At 47.7% G+C, this 18,230-nt stretch overlaps 1 protein-coding gene across 10 annotated transcripts in view; it reads right to left on the reverse strand.

The window, feature by feature from the left end:
- Positions 1-14,388, reverse strand: part of FARP2 (FERM, ARH/RhoGEF and pleckstrin domain protein 2) — an 81,788-nt gene extending 67,400 nt beyond the window's left edge. For 5 of the 10 annotated variants that reach the window (XM_071566647.1, XM_071566646.1, XM_071566643.1 and 2 more), the window contains exons 1-2: positions 14,162-14,388; positions 2,882-3,105 (exon numbers count right to left, since the gene is read on the reverse strand). In XM_071566647.1, coding sequence (XP_071422748.1) covers positions 2,882-3,105; positions 14,162-14,282 — 345 coding nt within the window. In that variant the 5' untranslated portion in view covers positions 14,283-14,388. Of the gene's footprint in view, positions 1-2,881; positions 3,106-5,694; positions 6,659-6,693; positions 8,819-9,027; positions 9,100-13,532; positions 13,850-14,161 lie in introns of those variants that run through there. The other 5 variants (XM_071566645.1, XM_071566650.1, XM_071566649.1 and 2 more) reach the window with 5 other exon arrangements.
- Between the last annotated feature and the right edge of the window lie 3,842 nt (positions 14,389-18,230).

The raw sequence follows: 18,230 nt of genomic DNA on the forward strand, positions 1-18,230 counted from the left end.
CCATGTAAGAGAATTTCCACTTAACAGGTATATCCTACATAAGGAACAACATACAGACCAACTATTAAACATCACATTATGGCAGCAATTTCATTAAATGTCATTTTGGTGAATTCAACCCACCCAGGCCCTTCTGCTTAAGAGTCTGCCACATTTTTGCACTGATCAAAGGCTTTCAAGCTTAATCTCTTCAGAAAATCTGGAAAGTTGGCAGAACTGCTATTGTACAAGTGTGATTGCTTTGAAGTGTGCACACAGTCAGAGCTAAATTGAGTTTCTGGATCGTTCATCTCACAGTCTGTGAAACCACCCTCAGACAGACTCAGTTTGGAGGGAAGAGACCAGACACCCTGTGACATGGCAAAGGCAAAATCTGAGCTGACTAAACCAGCTGGCTGTCAAAAGGGAAAAAAGCCCAAGCCCAAAAAATAATGAATATCGAAGTCTGGCTTTGGATGAATATGTTTCATTCTCTTTTCTGCTTTGGGAGGGAAAAGAGAAACCAGCCCATTTTCAGTTTTTTAAACTCTAGAAAACACTGAGCATTTCTCCACCCCCTAACATTCAAATCAGATTCCTTCAGAAAGAGCTCTGCTTCAGCATAGTTTAAAGAATAATTCTTCTTATTGATTAATAAAATTCCTAGCTAGAAAGAAACCCTTACAATGCAGAGGGGGAGAGCAGACTCCATGGATTTTAGACAAAAGGCAGTGGAACTGAACTTTTAATGCACTGTTATAGATACATTAATGACAGCACCCATCGAGCCCTGTCAGGGGAGAAGGAAGCATTTAAAACACACCTTGGAGAAAGGAGGGGATGACAAGGCAAAGCTGCATGGATTGAGTTGTTACCGAGGCTACTCTGTGTATCCTGCATGGTTAAAAATGCTGCTGTGGCTCATTTTAGGCAGCAAGGCAACAAAGAATGCTCCTGCACAGCTTCCCCACCACCCTGCACAGGGAAGGGCCCCCCAGGAGCTGACCCTGTGCACACTCAGTCTCTTCCACTGACACACCAATTTTCCCAGTAAAAAGTAATTTGCCATTTGTTCTTACAGAAGAGAAAGCTGTTTGAACAGGGATAAAAACCCAAAACTGCCTTTTGCCACCAGCTCCATCTCCCTGAGCAGGCAGTGCCAACAGTCCATGGCAAAGGCCTGAGTGCCACTGCTCTGACAAACTGCTGCTGACCTGAACCAAACACAAACCCCGTGACATCACCTCCTGTGTTCACACCCAGTGAGAAAAACTGCAGAAGCAAAGAGGAGAGGGCAAGTGGCACAGCAATGAGAACCTCAACCCCTCTAGGACAGTGCTTAACAACCATTTCTCTTATTATTTTTTTTAAATTACTGTGCCAGCTCACACCACCTACTCAGCAACGTGGTTGTCTTTTTTTTAATTCTTGCCCTCAATTCCCAAGTGAAAAATTCCCATTTTCCATTACAAACAGCAGGCACAGTTCCTGCTATCCCATCAGCTCTCCAAAGAAACTAGGAGGCAGAGGGTCACAGTGTAACACTCCATGACTGTTTGCTACCACTGCTGCCTCATTTAGACACAAATCAAAGGCAGTGGAGGCAGAGCATTGGCAGGTCTCTAATGCCACAGCTGCTGACTCTGGACTTTTCTGTGCTGGATGCTCTGGAGCTGCCCCAAGGCTGACCCCTTCTCCTCACCACTCTCAACAACACAGGTTGCTGCTCAAAGCCACATCCAGCCCAGCCTTGCACTGATTTTCAAAATTAGAGGGCTCAGGGTGTTGCTTGAGGTTTTGGTTTTTTGTTTTTTTAATCAAAACACCAGCTTGGAAGAATAAATAAAGCCATCGTTCTAAAAATTGAAGTCAGCAGATTTCCTAAAAAATATTCCAACATAATTTGAAGGATAAAAAAGAGGCTTCTGTGTCCTGGGCAGTACATGAGGGATGGGTGGGTTTGCAGCACCCTCTGTGTGCTCAGGTGGGAGGATACAGGCACAGCCTCACAAAAAAAAAAGCAGATTTCATGTTTTAGAGTTGAACAGCTGGACAGAATCTGTAGAACACACTCCCAAAAGCCACTATTTCTTCAGAACTCCACAGACACATTTTTCACATTCTGGAAAAATCTCTTTTGAGTCTGCACAACAAACTGTGGCTACATGTGCTAATTATAAATTACTGATTACAAATTTGATACTAACATATAACACCTGATACCTGAGTATCTTCACTAGAACACAGCTGTCTTTTGACAACAGATCTCAGGCAAGCTGGAATTAAACTGAGGTTAATGCTGAAAATGCAACAAGACTTGGAAGAATAAGAATCTGTTTAAAAGCAGAATCCTCCCACTCTGAGTATGGTTTGTATGTCTTATGGCAGATTTCCCCAAGCATACTTTTAAATGAAAATTTTCAGAAACACTGACACTGCTTTGGTGCCTCCCTTCCAAACTGTGGCAGCAAACAGAGACTTTCAAATAGGAGCAAGTTTACTTGAACAAAGCATTAAAATACTTAATATACATCAGTAACTAAGGCAAAGCTCTTCTGCTTTCCCAGCTGCCAAACTGACAAAGCTGCATGTGGCTCAGGAAGCAAGAACAGCTTGGCAGAGGACAGTTGTTCTCCCAGAGCAAACAACAGTTAAAGACTCTCCTTACAGTATGTGATTATATTTAAAGTCTGTTAAAAACATAAAACATCTGTTGTACTCTGAAGATTTTACAAAACTAGTTGTGCAGCTAATTTCACTAATTGTAAGTAGGTAAAATCCCGACAGGGATCTTTATTTAGGTATCACCTCAAAGCATCCCAGCTCTACAGAGGCACATCCCTGTGAGCTTTGCCTCATCAGAGGCTCCATGCACTTGAAATCAGGTTTAAATCTCCCTTACCTCAATATCAAGAACTTCCACCGTGTTGTCCAACATCTTGACTTTGATGGGGAGGTCGCGCTCGTGCGCTTTGGCAGGCAGAGAGGCCATGGCAGTGGAGAGGTTCTGTCCTGGCTCCAAGGTGCTCACTCCTGCAGCCTTCTGGGCACCCAAACGAGAGCCTGGTGTCTGCAGAACTCGGTATGTTCCCTCTATTTCTCCCATCTTCCAACAGGAAGCAGAGTCTGAATAAACGTGGAAGAAAACAGATGGTTGCAGCCGGAAAGATCTCCCACAGACATTCTGTATGAAAGTACTCCCCACTGAAGCATTACCACAAAATTCTTATTTAAGGCTCTTTATCCCACTACCAATAATAAGGTTAATGAAACTCTGGTCAAAAGCAGGCCCAGGGCAGTGACCCTTCCCCTGGACTCTGCCCTGGTGAGGCCACACCTTGAATGTTGTGTTCAGTTCTGGGCCCCTCAGTTCAGGCAAGAGCTTGAGGGGCTGGAGCGGGGCCAGAGAAGAGCAACGAGGCTGGAGAAGGGACTGGAGCACAAGTGCTGTGGGGAGAGGCTGAGGGAGCTGGGGGTGTTTAGCCTGGAGAAGAGGAGGCTCAGAGGTGACCTCAGCACTGTCTAGAACTCCCTGAAGGGAAGTTCTGGCCAGGTAGGGGTTGGTCTCTTCTCCCAGGTACTCAGCAATAGGACAAGGGGGCACGATGGGCTCAAGCTCTGCCAGGGGAAATTGAAGTTGGAGAGCAGAAAAAAATTCTTTGCAGAGAGAGTGCTCAGGCATTGGAATGGGCTGCCCAGAGAGGGGGTGGATTCCACATCCCTGGAGGTTTTTAAGGTGAGCTTGGCCGTGGCACTGAGTGCCATGATCTGGTAAAGGGACAGGAGTTGGACCAAGGGTTGGACTTGATGATCTCAGAGGTCTTTTTCAACCCAATCCATTCTATGATTCTATGAAAACAGAAGTGACAGGGCTTGAAGCAACCTGGTCTAGTGGAAGGTGTCCCTGCCCATAGCAGGCAGTAGAATGAGCTGAGCTTTAGGGTCCCTTCCAACCCAAACCATTCTATCATGGTTAAAATCCAGCTGCTGGGAAGAAAAAGTAGCAAGAAAAAAATAACCATTCAGAAACACAGGTAAGAAATAGAATACTGAAACCTGTGTCCTCCACCCTCCTGATAAACTATTTTAGTTTCTGATGAGTTTTCCTGTTGATTGGCTCCCTACCACCAGCAGCATGAGCACTGCAGACAGGCAACAAAGGGTAAGCAGAACTGTGCCTCTCACCGGTACCGAACCACCCCACTGTCTGCACCCCAAGATAACAGAACAATTAACTTTCTTCATCCCCAGAACGATGACTCATGCAAAATCTTTCCTGCTGGCAGCTCAGAGCCTTCCTCAGGCAGTGGCTGCAGATTGCAGTTCCTCACATCATTAGCAAACCTGCCCAGATTAAATCAGTGGGCAAAAATCTCAATTACAGACACCAACATTAGTACAAGTAGGCTGACTCCTACAGCATGAGTCTTGCTGTCATGGTTTGGTGGCAGTTGTGCAGAGCAAATTTTTAATTTCACACAGGGAACAAATCCCACATGGCTCTCCCCAGCTCTCCCACATCAGAGGTGATATTTGCATAGGGATCACAGCAGGGTCTACATGGAAGGCAAGGCATGTGAGCTCAGGATGCACCACAGCCCCTGCCCCACTCTCACCCCTGGCACAGAGTATTTGGCAGCAAGGTGCTCAGCAGAAACACACGGGGAGGCTCCTCCGTGCTTTTGGGAGCATTACCCAAATACCACACTGTGTCTGAACAATCCAAATTACGTGGGTATTGGAGCTGGGATGTGGCCACCCCACCACAGCAAATCCAAGGGAGTGTTAGGCTATTGTTTTGTAATGTGTTTTGTCTGAAAAGGAGAAACATTCCTTTATCCCTCTGTGCTGCAAATAGGTAGGCAGCCTGCTTCGAGGATTGAATGGAGCCAGCCTTACGTGTCCTTACAAATTAGTGGGGACTGGTTTAGGTTTAAATCCTTACAGACATCAAGTCTGGTCAAATGTCTCCCCAGCTTACACACCAGTGCATTTTAACATTAAGGGGTTTTTTTATTTTTATACTTGTAGACCACTGCGCAGATAAACTTGCAGACAAATGCCCCCCACCTCATCTCACTCACCACAAGGCTTGTTTGGTCTCTGAGCCCCTGCAAGAGCTGCAGAGCCCTGCCTGAGCAGCACAGTTGAGACACCTCCCACCTCCCAGCTGACAATACACGTGACAAGAAAGTGTGAGAATCACAGAATCATTAAAGCTGGAAAAAAATCCCTAAGATCATCAAGTCCAACCAGTAACACAGCACTGCCAACACTAAACCACATCCCTAAGTGTCCCTTCCACATGTTTTGGGTGGAGAAATGTGGTCTCCACCACTGCCCTGGGCAGCCTGTGCCAGGGCCTGAACCACCCTTTCAGTGAAGAAACTTTCCCTAATATCCAATCTAAACCTCTCATGGCACAGCTTGAGGCCGTTTTCCCTTGTCCTGTCACTTGTTACCTGAGAGAAGAGACCAACCCCCACCGGGTTCCACCCTCCTGTCAGAGAGTTGTACAGAGCCAGAAGGTCCCCCCTGAGCCTCCTTTTCTCCAGGCTGAGTCTCCCCAGCTCCCTCAGCCCCTCCTGCTGTTCCAGCCCCTTCCCCAGCTCTGCTGCCCTTCTCTGAACATGCTTCAGGGGTCCAAAACTGAACTCAGCATGAAGAATGACCTCAACAAAAAAGTGGGCACACACTGCCCAGGGCTCAACTTACCAACTGTGGATGATAAATAAGCAGAAATTTCTTTCTCAGTGTTTTGTGCATATTCTTTTGCTTTTTCTTGGTTTTATGTGGCCACACAGCCAAGGAGAAAAACTTTTAGGTCATCAATTTTAAAACCACCCTAAGAGCACGATTCAGCAGAGAGGTGCCCAGGTTACACCTAAGTGCTGATCTGAAGAGAAACCAGACTTCAGTGTCATCTGTATCCCCTTGCTACTGTGTTCCTTTCCATGTAACCACACGTGGAGATTTCTGCTGTCACCATTCAGCAGCCTATGAGCAACTGAAGCTGCCCAGGGTCAGTCATACTCCTCACAAGTGGAAAATGCACCCTCCAAACCATGGGAAGCAGATTGCAGTCAGATTACTTATCCTGCCATCCCAAAAACCTCCTGCAGTCCCAGCCCAGCTCCTGATTTCAGGGTTTCCCATGGCTGGTCTGGAGCAACAGACACCCAAAGGGAATCACTGATTATTAACCACCTGCTCTAAAGTTAGTGCTTCGTGAGCACATTCACCCCCTCCTGAAGAAATAAACAGCTCCTGGAATGGACAGACACTGCAGTTACTCAAAACTAAAGGAATGCAAGCAGTGACAGCCAAGGCAGAACACAGAGCAGCCTCATGGCAGAGGGCTCTGAACAGCTTCCCTCCAGCTGGAGTCAGCCACTTCCTGAAGGTAAGGCAGGCAGGCCACCCAAATCCACACTAAGGAGCAGCTCCTGGATATTCTCACCACCTCTGGGCACTCGCCAGGGGAGACCAAAGTCATATCAAACACAAACTGCAGATGTCAAAGTCCTTCCCCACAGGTGGTAACAGGAAAAGTGAACTAAACAGGGCTCGGCCTTGTGTCTTGCTGATGACATGTTCCTAAAAATATTTACCCTGGCCAGCACATTTCAGATTTTAAAGGCCTAACAAGCAGCTTCTAGGCAGAAAACACAACGTGCAGAAGCAACCACAACCCCCAGAAAAGCAGTGCCTTACCTGCTGAGGCAGCTGGGAGAATGTTTCCATGCCACATCCCATTCCCTGCTGGGACACCCTGCCAATGCTACCATAGCTATTAACAATCCCCAAACAGCCTCCCACCGCCTCCAAACCCCAGTGTGTGAGGAATGTTAACCAAGCCGAGCAGTGATTCCATTTTCACCACCAATTAGAGTTACCTATCATGTTTTATGTACTCTGACTACACATGACATTTCTTGACAAGAACCATTGTGCCATGGTTCGAGAAACACTTCAGTTTAAGGGGCTGACTACAGGAAAGGAAGAGAAAATGAACCAGTGAGGCCTGGGACATGCTGCAAGCACCAGGAAGGCCGAGAAGTTCTGCAGGTAGAGCAGACTGTCCCACAGCACTGAGAGCCTCCTGCCCCAGCTGAGCCGTAACACGGTCTCACCAATGAAAAACTAAAATGTAATGTTACCACAATATTAGTGGCTCTAAGATAAAAATCTTCCTTGTATTGCCCCTCCCTACATTTGTTCACACCTAGCGCTCTGTCCTGACAATTTGCTATAAACTAGGACCAGGCATCAAACCTGTATCAACTTCCTGAAGCACAGTGACAAAATGACTGTTAAGTCTCTCAGCCCTAAGTGAAGGAGCATATAAAACAAAACTTATTAAAATTTAGGCTGCTTTGTATAATTTTTTTTTTACTTCTTGTGTTTTGTATTTTTGTTGCCTTTTTTAAATAGCTTTGAAGTCACAGTGAGTTTCATCTTCTACTTGGATGGAATAAACTTACTCTTCAGAAGCAAGACAGTGTTTTCAACTAGCAGCAAACGTGGAAAGGCAGCTTACACCAGAGGACATGCAAGATCACAGAAACACAGAGAGGCTGAGGCTAGAAGGGACCTTAAAGCCCATCTTGTTCCAATCCCCTGCCATGGGCAGGGACACCTTCCACTAGATCAGGTGGCTCCAAGCCCCACACAACATGGCCTTGAACACTCCCAGGTAAGACACCAAGGGCCACTGTGATGCTCCATCCCTCACCTGTGCAGAGAATGGATCTGAAGCAAGGTAAGTGTCCCAACTGCCCAGTGAGAGCCGGGGGATCCCTGCCCACCCCACACAGGGATCCCACTGCCCGTGCACGGCCAGAGCACACACAGTGCAGCGAGGAAGTGCTCTTAGATCAAGTCCCTTCAGCCACCAGAAGCAAACTTTCCTCTTTTAACTTTCTCACTAAGCAACAGCCACCCCTTAACATCACAATGCTGAGCTGGCACTAACCAATCCACCACAAATCCAACCCCTGCAATGAAGAGGGATGAAGACTCCGAGTGCCCAGCTGTGACAGGAGGGACACATCTCCCTGCTACCCAGACCCCACACTCCCCTACGACCACCGCCCCTCCCCACAGCCGTGAAGGGTCTCAGGGCTCTCCCCTACAACCACCGTCCCTCCCCACGGCCGTGAGGGGTCTCAGGGCTCTCCCCTACGACCACGGTCCCTCCCCACGGCCGTGAGGGGTCTCAGGGCTCTCCCCTACGACCACCGTCCCTCCCCACGGCCGTGAAGGGTCTCAGACCTCAGCCCTACGACCATCGTCCCTCCCCACGGCCGTGAAGGGTCTCAGACCTCTGCCCTACGACCATCGTCCCTCCCCACGGCCGTGAAGGGTCTCAGGGCTCTCCCCTGCGGCGCTGCACAGCCACACGCCGGGCTGGAAGGAACTGGATGAGCATGGAGGAGGAGGACGGCAGACGGTGCCTGCGGGGTGAGCGAAGCTACACGGACACCTCTCTGGCCGCGCACCGGGATGAGCAGGGAGCTGCAGGCCCACCCGCACCCGGAGCCCCCAGGAGTGCTTAGCAAGGGTGCAGGGAGCAGGGGAGGGCTATGCCAGGGAAAAAATCTCTAAGATCACTCCCGCAGCCGCCCGAGCCAGGCCCGTCACCCCACCGGACGGCGCTCCCGAAGCAGCTCGTGTCCCCAGGGCTGGTGGACAGCAGCCCGCACACCCCACTCCCGTCCCGGCCGGGCTGTCCCGGCAGCGCCCCTGCCTGTGTCCGTGTCCGCGGGGCTGGCGGACAGCAGCCCGCACACCCCGCTCCCGTCCCGGCCGAGCCCCCACAGCAGCGCCCCTGCCCGTGTCCCCGGGGCCGCAGCGGCGGCGGAAGCGGCGGCGGCGCAGGCGGGGCCGAGCCGAGCCGAGCCACCGGCCTGGGGCGCCGCTCGCCGGCACCGCCGCTCCGCTCCCTCGGCCCCCGCCCGCGCCCGGCCCCCCCGTGCCGGGCCGGGTCGGGGGCATTCGGTTCGGTTCGAGCCGCCCCAGCCCCGCCGCCCCGCGACCCCCGCTCACCTCCGGGCCGGGCCCGTCCCGCCGCCACCACCGCCCGCGCGCGCCGCCACGCCCCGGCCACGCCCTGCGCTCCCATTGGCCAGCGGGGCGGGACCGGCCCCGCCCCCTGCGGGAGGGTAACGGGACCCGGGGGAGCGTCCCGGGGAGGATCCCGAGGGAGAATCCCAAGGGGTATCCCGGGGGAGAATCCTGGGAAACGTCTCTGGGAGCAGGCCGGGGGAGCAGCCCGCCGGGAAGCCTGCGGAGCATCCCGGGGGAGAATGCCGGGGAGCGTCTTTGGGAGCAGCCCGGGGGAGCAGCCCGCTGGGAAGCCTGCGGGGCATCCCGGGGCGGCATCCCGAGGAATATCGCGGGGGAACATCCCGGGGGAGCGTCCCTAGGAACATCCCGGGGGAAAATCCCGTGGAGCAACCCGGTGGGAAGCATCCCGGGGCGGCATCCCGGGGGAGCGTCCCAGGGAATATCTGGGAGGAACATCCCGGGCAGCATCCCGGGGGAGCGGCCTGGCGGAGCATCCCGGGGCGGCATTCCGGGGAAACAGCCCGGGGGCGGTATCCCGGGGAGACCAGGCCAGACCCCTCCTCCTGCCCCGCTGCCCTAACGGTTCCGCCGAGCCTAGAGCATTATTTTCAAGCCAAGTGAAACGCAAAACTTGGTTTTCCAGCACGAGGAAGGCTTTAAAAAGATATTTCCATGGGAAGCTGAAGGGCAGCCTGCCCACAGTTCAGTGCCTGATCCCCCCAAAAAGGCACACGGAACCCCCACCACTGCACACCCCAGAAACACATCCCCATTTGCACTGCCATGGGGGTGACACCACACCAGGTAACCAATCTCTACTGCTCAGGACAAAAATCTTACGTGTTCTGCTCTTAATGAATATTGTAGGTCTTCATTTAGTTCAATTTTTCACGTACAAATTTTAAGCAGGGACAGAAAGATCTTCAGCACTACAGAACAGGAGATGTGGGTGCTGCTGAGATCCAGAACAGAGGCATCTAGGCAGGGACTGGTGCCCAAGGACATGAGAAATGCAAGGCCACCTTGTTTCTGAGAACTTGACCATCTCACAACAATTTAAAAAACAAAATATTAACATAGCCTATTACTTTCATAATAACAAACACACAAACTGTGCAGAACAGCCCTTTCAACTTGAAGCAACTTCACCGCCCTCACCCACAGAAAAAGGCAACTCAGAAATTTAATGAGTAATTCCTGACAGCATTCTCATCTCTTCAAAAGAAGAAGAGGCACAAGGTTTTGAAAAATAAATCCCATCGTTTTTTTTTTCCCCTTAGAAAGTGAAATGGAGCTAAAGAATCTCATGATTAAAAAGTACAAAAAAATAGGAAAGTTGCAAAAGTAGACTCAGCATTTTCGATAACTCCATTCATAACATTGATTGTTATTTCAATCAAACGAAGTACTTTCATTACTGACATGGCCTTTTCAGTTACTGTATTTGCCTGCCATTTGCATGGCTTTTCCATGGGCAATGGAAACTGAGCAGGCAGGTTTATTTGCAACTTAAGTGCTAACACAGTTTCACATCTTTGGAAGTGCAGACACTTCAGAGTCATCTTCATTTCAATCACTTGCTTCTAGATCTAAAAAAAGCACTAAAATTTTCTTGTGCAGAAAACCAGCTGCTGTTAAGCGTGAGAACAAACCTGGTGTGATCACTTTAAAAGCCACAGGTGACCATACTCAGGTAGAGGAAGCAATAATTACAGATACACATAGTCCTTAGAAGAACCAATGCCCTGCTGCTGCTCTTTATGCTTCACTCTGCAGTCCTGACTTTTATTGCTCACCCAAAACACAAGTAATTCACCATGCTGAAACAATCCAGCAAGGAAAAGGCACAAAGGCTCAGCATGTTTAAGTGTCCACATCCTCAGCACCTCTGTTCCTACCCTCAGCTCATTTTGGCCTTTCTACCCACATAGGCAAAAAAGTTATTTTCCATCGTGGCACAGAATCACAGAATGGATTCGGCTGGAAGGGCCTAAAAGACCATCTGATTCCAACACATTGCCTTGGGCAGGGACACCTCCCACCAGCCCAGGGTGCTCCAAGCCCTGTCCAACCTGGCCTTGGACACTCCCAGGGATGGGGCAGCCACAGTTTCTCTGGGCACCTGTGCCAGGGCCTGCCCACCCTCACAGGGAAGAGTTTCTTCCCTACATCCCATTAAATCCTGGTATCTGGCAGTGTGAAGCCATTCACCTTGTCCTGTCACTCAGGCCCACGTACAAAGTCTCTCTCCAGCTCTCCTGGAGCCACTTCAGGTACTGAAAGGCCAAAATTAGGCCTTTCCTCTCCTCTTCCTGTGTATATATATATGTGTGTGTATATATATATATATATATATATGTACACACACACACATATATATATGTACACACACACATATATATATGTACACACACACACACATATATATATGTACACACACACACACACATATATATACACACATATATACATGTATGTCACCACCTATTTTCACACTTCTACCCACACATTTAGAACCAGGCTGCAAAGAGACACATGGCATCACCTGCCACCACAAGCAGGGGAAGGGACAAGATTCCAATTTACAGTCTAGAAGATGACAACTCTACCCTCTGCAATTCCTACCCCCAACCAAACATGGTACAAATAGTTAGTGCCCTATTAGGCTGAACCTCTGTTCTATACACTCAATCATTTAGTAAATCCTCAGCAACTCTAATAAAAAACTTGTCTAAGGTGTGATGTTTGGTGATTCTGAAACCTAAAAGAGGGAGTGGATGGTTATCTGACCCATTATACCCAAACTCAGCAGTATGTTCTTCATGGTTACCCACAAAGACCTCTGAGTTTCCACAACACCCATAAAGTCAAACTTTCCAACCATCCAGGCAGTGTTTGAAACCTTTACAGCAGGAATAGACATTTCAGTGAACAAAGCTAGAAGAAGAAGAGTGTCATTACACATGAAAGCCAACTGTTGCTGTTGGAAGGATGCAGTGTCAGGACAAAGCACAACTTTCTCCCTGAGAGATAGAAACTGATAATAAGCTGCAACTCACTCACTGAACTAGTATAACAGATAATCTATACCATATTCTCCTCTTGGCAGGACAATTAGAATTGCCCTTTCACTACACCATGATGTCATCTCTTTCTTGAATCACTCTTTGGATGAGGGTGGAGGAAGTCCTTCAAAGCAGACTTCTTATCCAACCAAGAAAAACAGCAGCTGGAAAATCTTCTTTCAGAAGGTTTCAGATCCCTCACCATTGCAAAGAGAAACTCTCCAGACTGAAAAATTACACCTATTTCTGATTTTATCAGCATATATTTTCCACATACACACTACAAAGCTCTGTCTCTCAGAGGTCTCCCATCTCAACAGCAAGGCAAGCAGCTTCAAAAGCTTACATTATGTCTCCCCTTCTGTCTACAGCATCATCATGTTGGCACAGCCAAGAGTGGAAATAGTTACAATCATTTAAGCCAGCACTTTATACCATGTACACCAGTCTAACTGGGCCACACATCACCAGTTCACTTCTCCAGTGTGTTGTACTGGGACTTTGCAATGGCAACACATGTGGGCAGGCCAAGGATGAAGATAAGAAGATGGATTGGTATGGATTTCATTACTGGTAGGTCACTGAAAGTACCAGAATCCTTTTGGGGGCAGCTCACAGAGCTCTGACTGCCACAGTTCACTGCTGTTGTCCTACTTTGGCCCAAGCCAGTGCCTTGTACAACTCTCCCATCCATTACCACTTGGAGATACTCAACAATTTGCTGCAGACATCGTTAACCTAAGCCTAAGCACAGTGTCACTTAGGACTATCTGCAAGGGCTGAGAGCTTTCTCCACAGGAGGATCCCTCTCTCCTGTCACTTTTGAGGACCTGGTGCTGCAGTACCAGCTGCAGAGCACCTCAGCACCAAGGAAAAAACTCACATTTCCACAAGTGTTCACATCTTAGATGGACCATCACAACAATTAGTGACCACTCTGGCCATATTCCTGGTCTGGAAGTGCTTCAGCCCTGAAGAGTTCAGCAAAGTGCTTTGCAGTCTGTGATGGTCTGTGCAGCAGCACCAGAGACTGGTTGTCTCATCTCACTGAGTCATATTCTGGATTGCCTTCCACATCACCTTAGCAGAGACTAGTCTACATGGATCAGCATATCATTCCTCAGCCTGTCTCATCACTGGTTAACAAGCTGTCTGCCAACAGTGACAAAGAGCACCAATTCATTGCTCAAATAGCAAAATTAAGCCAATTTCAGTGACTATAGTCTGGTGTTGTTCTGTACTCACAGCCCAACAGTACCACAGATGCTAGAAAAATATGGGAGGTGTGAAATCATAGAATTTGATCAATTGCCAACTCTCATTAGCAAATGGCAAAAATGTCAAGGTGAACAGGAATTGCTGGATAACAGGAGAGATGATCCACATGATCAGCACAAAGAAAGAACAACACAGCCATACCTGTACAAAGCACTTTCCAGAATTACACTCTTACTCCAGGCTCACACTGTTAAAGTTGACCTGCAGGCACAGGAGAAATACTGTTCTTCCACAGCAGTGAATGAAGAAACATCAAAAACAAGCAGGATGTACCTCATTCTGCTGGCAGAGATGGAATGGCAAAGGCACTCAGCATTAACAGTATTTGGCTAAACCAACTTGAGAAACTAGTACAGGTATTTGTAGATTCTGGTGGGAGCATTTTCCACTTCCAGTCTTAAATACAACCATCATGCCTTAGCACTTCTCACAGAAGGAAGTCTTTAGGCTTTTCAGATTGCTCTGCTTTTTTTCAGGAGCCCTTCTACACACATTGCAACTACCAATTATATTGGCCTTTATAAAGTGCAAAGTCCACCAGCCTCAGACTGTGGCCTACGATTAAACCCTCAGTATTAACCAATTCTTTAGAACAAGCCTGGTCACTTATAAACAGAAAAACTTTTTTCTAACAGAAAAAAATCTGAGGCTTCAATCCCTTTTTGCAATCACCTACTTGGACTTTCATAGTTGTATTTGTATTTTACCTTGGCTTTCATGGTGAAAGTGGCAACCAGAGCAAGCAAATGAAGCACAGCTTATGCTCATACCTGTGCACACACAGACGCACTCGCTCGGCAGCTTCTCCCATTCTGGTGAGTGAACTTGTCCAAACACATCCTCCCTACCAGCAGGTTCAGTCTGTAACCAGCAGTTCTGAAGCCACAGCATGAAAATCAAGGGCAAAGACAAGTTACAAGCTGTGAAGAAAAACGGCTGCTGAGCCACAACACTGGAACGAGAGTCCAGCACAATCTGACAACTGTGTCTCCTGTGTCCTTCATCCACAGGTAAAAGCTCAGACACAAACAACCCCTTTTTGTCCCCATGTGGTACATCAATCCTATTGCATAAGAGCACAAATATGCCCAGAATTCCACTGAATGTGTTTTAAATTGAATCCTCAGGTTTTTGATAGATGTAAGTTCTGTAACTGTAACAGCCATAACGTTAAGCCAATCCCAGTTTTTTCTACAACTGTGTGGTTTATTTCTGTGACATTTAATGAAGTCTGCACAGTGAGGGTAACCCAGCATGTCTGAAGCAACAAGGCCTAAAAAAACCCCATACAACTGGGAATGTCAGAAAGCTCCATCTCCCTTTTTTTATTTTTAAATCCCATTGAGACTCATCTCATTTCCTTGCCCATCAAATCATGCTGAGATTTGTTACCTCAGAACAGATCCACAGGGGTTCAATTCAGTCCCACCTTGCACTGGGACTCAAAGATCTACATCAAAAAATTCTGTAAGTGTCTGGGGGGTGAGGAACAAAACATCCCCAAACAGAAACCATCACTGCCCCAAAATCTCAAATCCTGACAAGAAAGGTCACCTCACTGTCATGATTAATTTTAGTCAAAACTACACAAAAGCCCAGTCAATGAGGATTTATGTTTAAAAGAAATAAATATAAAGGAAAAAAAGGCCTAGTTCTACTTCATGGACAGGACACTTCAGAAAAAAAATTAGACTCTCTAAACATAAGACACAGATAAGCCTGGCAAATATTTTACTGCCAAATAAACCCGAGTTGAGGCTGTCAGTAACACAGACTCTGCTGACTTCAGTTCATGTCAGAAATGAGGCAGCCAAACACAGACTGCTGACAAACCAAACTGGCAGATTCCCCACTCTGCTCCCAACCAAACAGATTGTGCCAACTGTTTGTGCTGGGACAGAGCACAGCAGTTCCACTGCTGCCAAGAGGCAGACCCCAAAGTGGGCCCAGCTGTTGGGCACATGGACAACTATCCCTGCCACACTGTGTTTCCGTGTTTCAAAGCAGCCTGAGACTATTTGCTGGGCAGGAAAGTAAGATTCACACCAGTTTTCTTGCTCTGGGAACAAACTTTGAGAGAGAGTGAAATACCCCTGGAGAGATAAATCCCATGTTCTTTGCAGAGGAGAAGCTCCAAACTCAGAGCAAACACCACTACAGGAACAGCCTGCCCTAGGTTTGAGGGTCTCCCTTATGGAAAAAGCTTTTTAAAAGTAAGTGTGAAACGAGAAAATTAAAACAGCAGAATTGCAAATTGCAAGGCACAGGAGTGGGCATGTTCTGAACAAAGCTTTTTACTGTCAGTGCCTTTCTCCTTTTTAATAAATATTCTGTTGATGAAGCACAAGATCTGTTTTAAGGAGTGTTTTGCATTAGATCTCAGAGTGTGTTTACCTATTCTATAGAATACACTGAGTTACCTTCACGTCACCTGGGAGCTCCTCTGCTTCCTACATGGGTTTTTCCTGTGAATTTTTGGCCTCTGCTTATAAAAATGAGGCAACTCCTTCTCATTGTCCCAGTAGCTTCAAATTGTTTCTCAATAAAACCCAGGACAGGCAGCCTGAGGCACTGCAAGCACGATGCCTCAACGTGGTGAAGTTGCCAACAGAAGCCATCCCTCATAGCTCAGATCTCCCTGACTTTTTTGCCGTGTCTTCCTTGATGTGACTTAGATGGTTGAGCAGAAATTCCACCTGGCAACGCGGATGCCTCTGGGAATGCAGCAGTGCCTTAAATCTGATACTGGTTACATCCCCACAAACGATATGTGCAAAGCTAAGAGCCAGGTAGGGCTGGTACAGAGCATAAACTGGCTGCTTCAGTCCTACAAACCTGCTTACACCAGGTTTAAAAGGGATCAGGGTACGTGCCAGGCTTGGGACAGAGGGTAGAGTTCCTTATTATTTTCCTTTCTGGGAGTTCAGTGTTTCCTGCAGCAATCAAAGGGCTTGCTCCATGGGTAGTTTGCCAAAACAATGTTGCTCTTCATCTAAGGCATCCAGATACCTCCTCTGCCTCGCTGGACTGACAGGCTCTCATTCCCGTGGGTGGGAGTGAAATTCATTTGTCTCCTGCATTTCAAGCACCGAAACTAAACTTGCAAACACACAGCTCCATCAGATCTTGCCTTGCTAAATGCTGCAGAAACTTCACAACGCACCTGAAACTCGGGCACGCCCTGCCATGGCTGTGGGCCAGGCCCAGGAGATCCCATCGTGCCTGGGATGCACTGCAGAATGTCTGGCCACCACACCACCTGAGACAACCTTCCTCCTCTTCATACTCACTCCATTCCTGGGCTTGACCCATAATGACATCACTGCATATGGTCACTGGTTTCAGCATCATTCAAATCTCCATATAAAAGGACTCATGAGTAGGTGAGAGCCACTCACATTTTTTGGATGATGAGGGGATTTGCTGGTAGATTAAAATCACAAGTGAGCAATTCAGATCTATAGAAGCCCCTGCTAGACTGAAGGCAGCCAAGAAAAAACAAGTCACAGCTGACTGGAGGAGTAGCTACTCCCCAGAGGTTTCTCATGGGAGCTCCTCAGGTTTCTCACAGCACATCAGAGAGGTTCTTGAAAACATCTAGGATAAGTTCTCCAAAACACTGGATTTGTGAGATATGGGTTTCTAACCAATTGAAGCTTCTAACATGGTGGTGTGTAACTCTTTTAGCCAATAAGCTGTAGTTCTAACCCTATATAAACCATGTGCTATGTGTAATAAAATGTCTTCACTATGAATCTCAGAGGTTTGTTGTGTGAAATCCTTTCTCTCTGCAGTATATGTTTATTTAGGGATTCATCAGGAAACAACTACACCACCTGTCTCACAGGTACACTGGGCTGCACTGCCAGTCTCCTGCCTTCCAGGCTATCCAAAGGAGCAGGAGGGACAGCAGCCCAGAGCCACAGCCTCCAGGAAGAGGTGGCAGACATGGTGGGAACAGTGCCCTAAGACAACAAGCTGCTAGCAGAACTGTTGACTCCTGTGAGAAATGCCCGTGGGAATCGTGGGCTGTGGGAAAACCTCTAGAGCAAGCTGAGTTATGAAGTGTTTTAATCACAGCTTTCTCCCACTGCAGGAATCCTTTCAGCATTTCTTTCTGGCTTTCTCTCTCTGTCAGCAGGAGCCCTGTGTTAAGCTCTTTCTCAACACAATGTTGAGAAAACAGCAAATAGGGAAGAGCACATAATTCCATGGAGTCCTTTGCATTGAATTCCAGTATGATGTCTTACCAAGCAACAGTTTCAACTCTTTATGAATTATACTCTTGTGCATTCCCCAGACTGTAAGCAGTTAGCAATCTTGTTTACTCTCCAGTTCAGACACTTCCCTAAAGTATGCAGCATTTCAAGATCTATTACTGAGTGTCCAGAAAAATGCAGGAAAAATGACATTTTTCATTTTTCTTTACCCAGAGGTCATGAAACGAGTTAGTAGATATTTTATTACTTTTTTTTTCTTTCTTTTTAACCACCAAATCTGTATAACAAGGTAAGAAAATCCTGATGGAAATCCCTCTTCAGGGCACAGAAGTGATAAACCAGTAGGAACACCATGGAGTAGGCAATTAAATAGACACACAAGGTTTGCCCAGCCATGTCCAGGCAGTCAGAAAGATCCAGGCAATATCTGGTTGTGTGGAGCAGGAAAATCATCTGCAAACAAGGCACTCCTCTGCACTCCTGCTGTCTACTCAGAAACGGCAGAGGGCTCCATGAGTTTGAACTGAATTTTCTTCTGTCTTGGGAGGATTTCCTACTAATTGCCAGCCTTTGTAGAAGATGAAACAAAGAAAAACTCCATCCCTTTTTGCACTGGCCC

The sequence above is a fragment of the Pithys albifrons genome, chromosome 11 (assembly GCF_047495875.1).
Source record: "Pithys albifrons albifrons isolate INPA30051 chromosome 11, PitAlb_v1, whole genome shotgun sequence".
In the NCBI taxonomy this organism is placed as follows: Eukaryota; Metazoa; Chordata; class Aves; order Passeriformes; family Thamnophilidae; genus Pithys; species Pithys albifrons.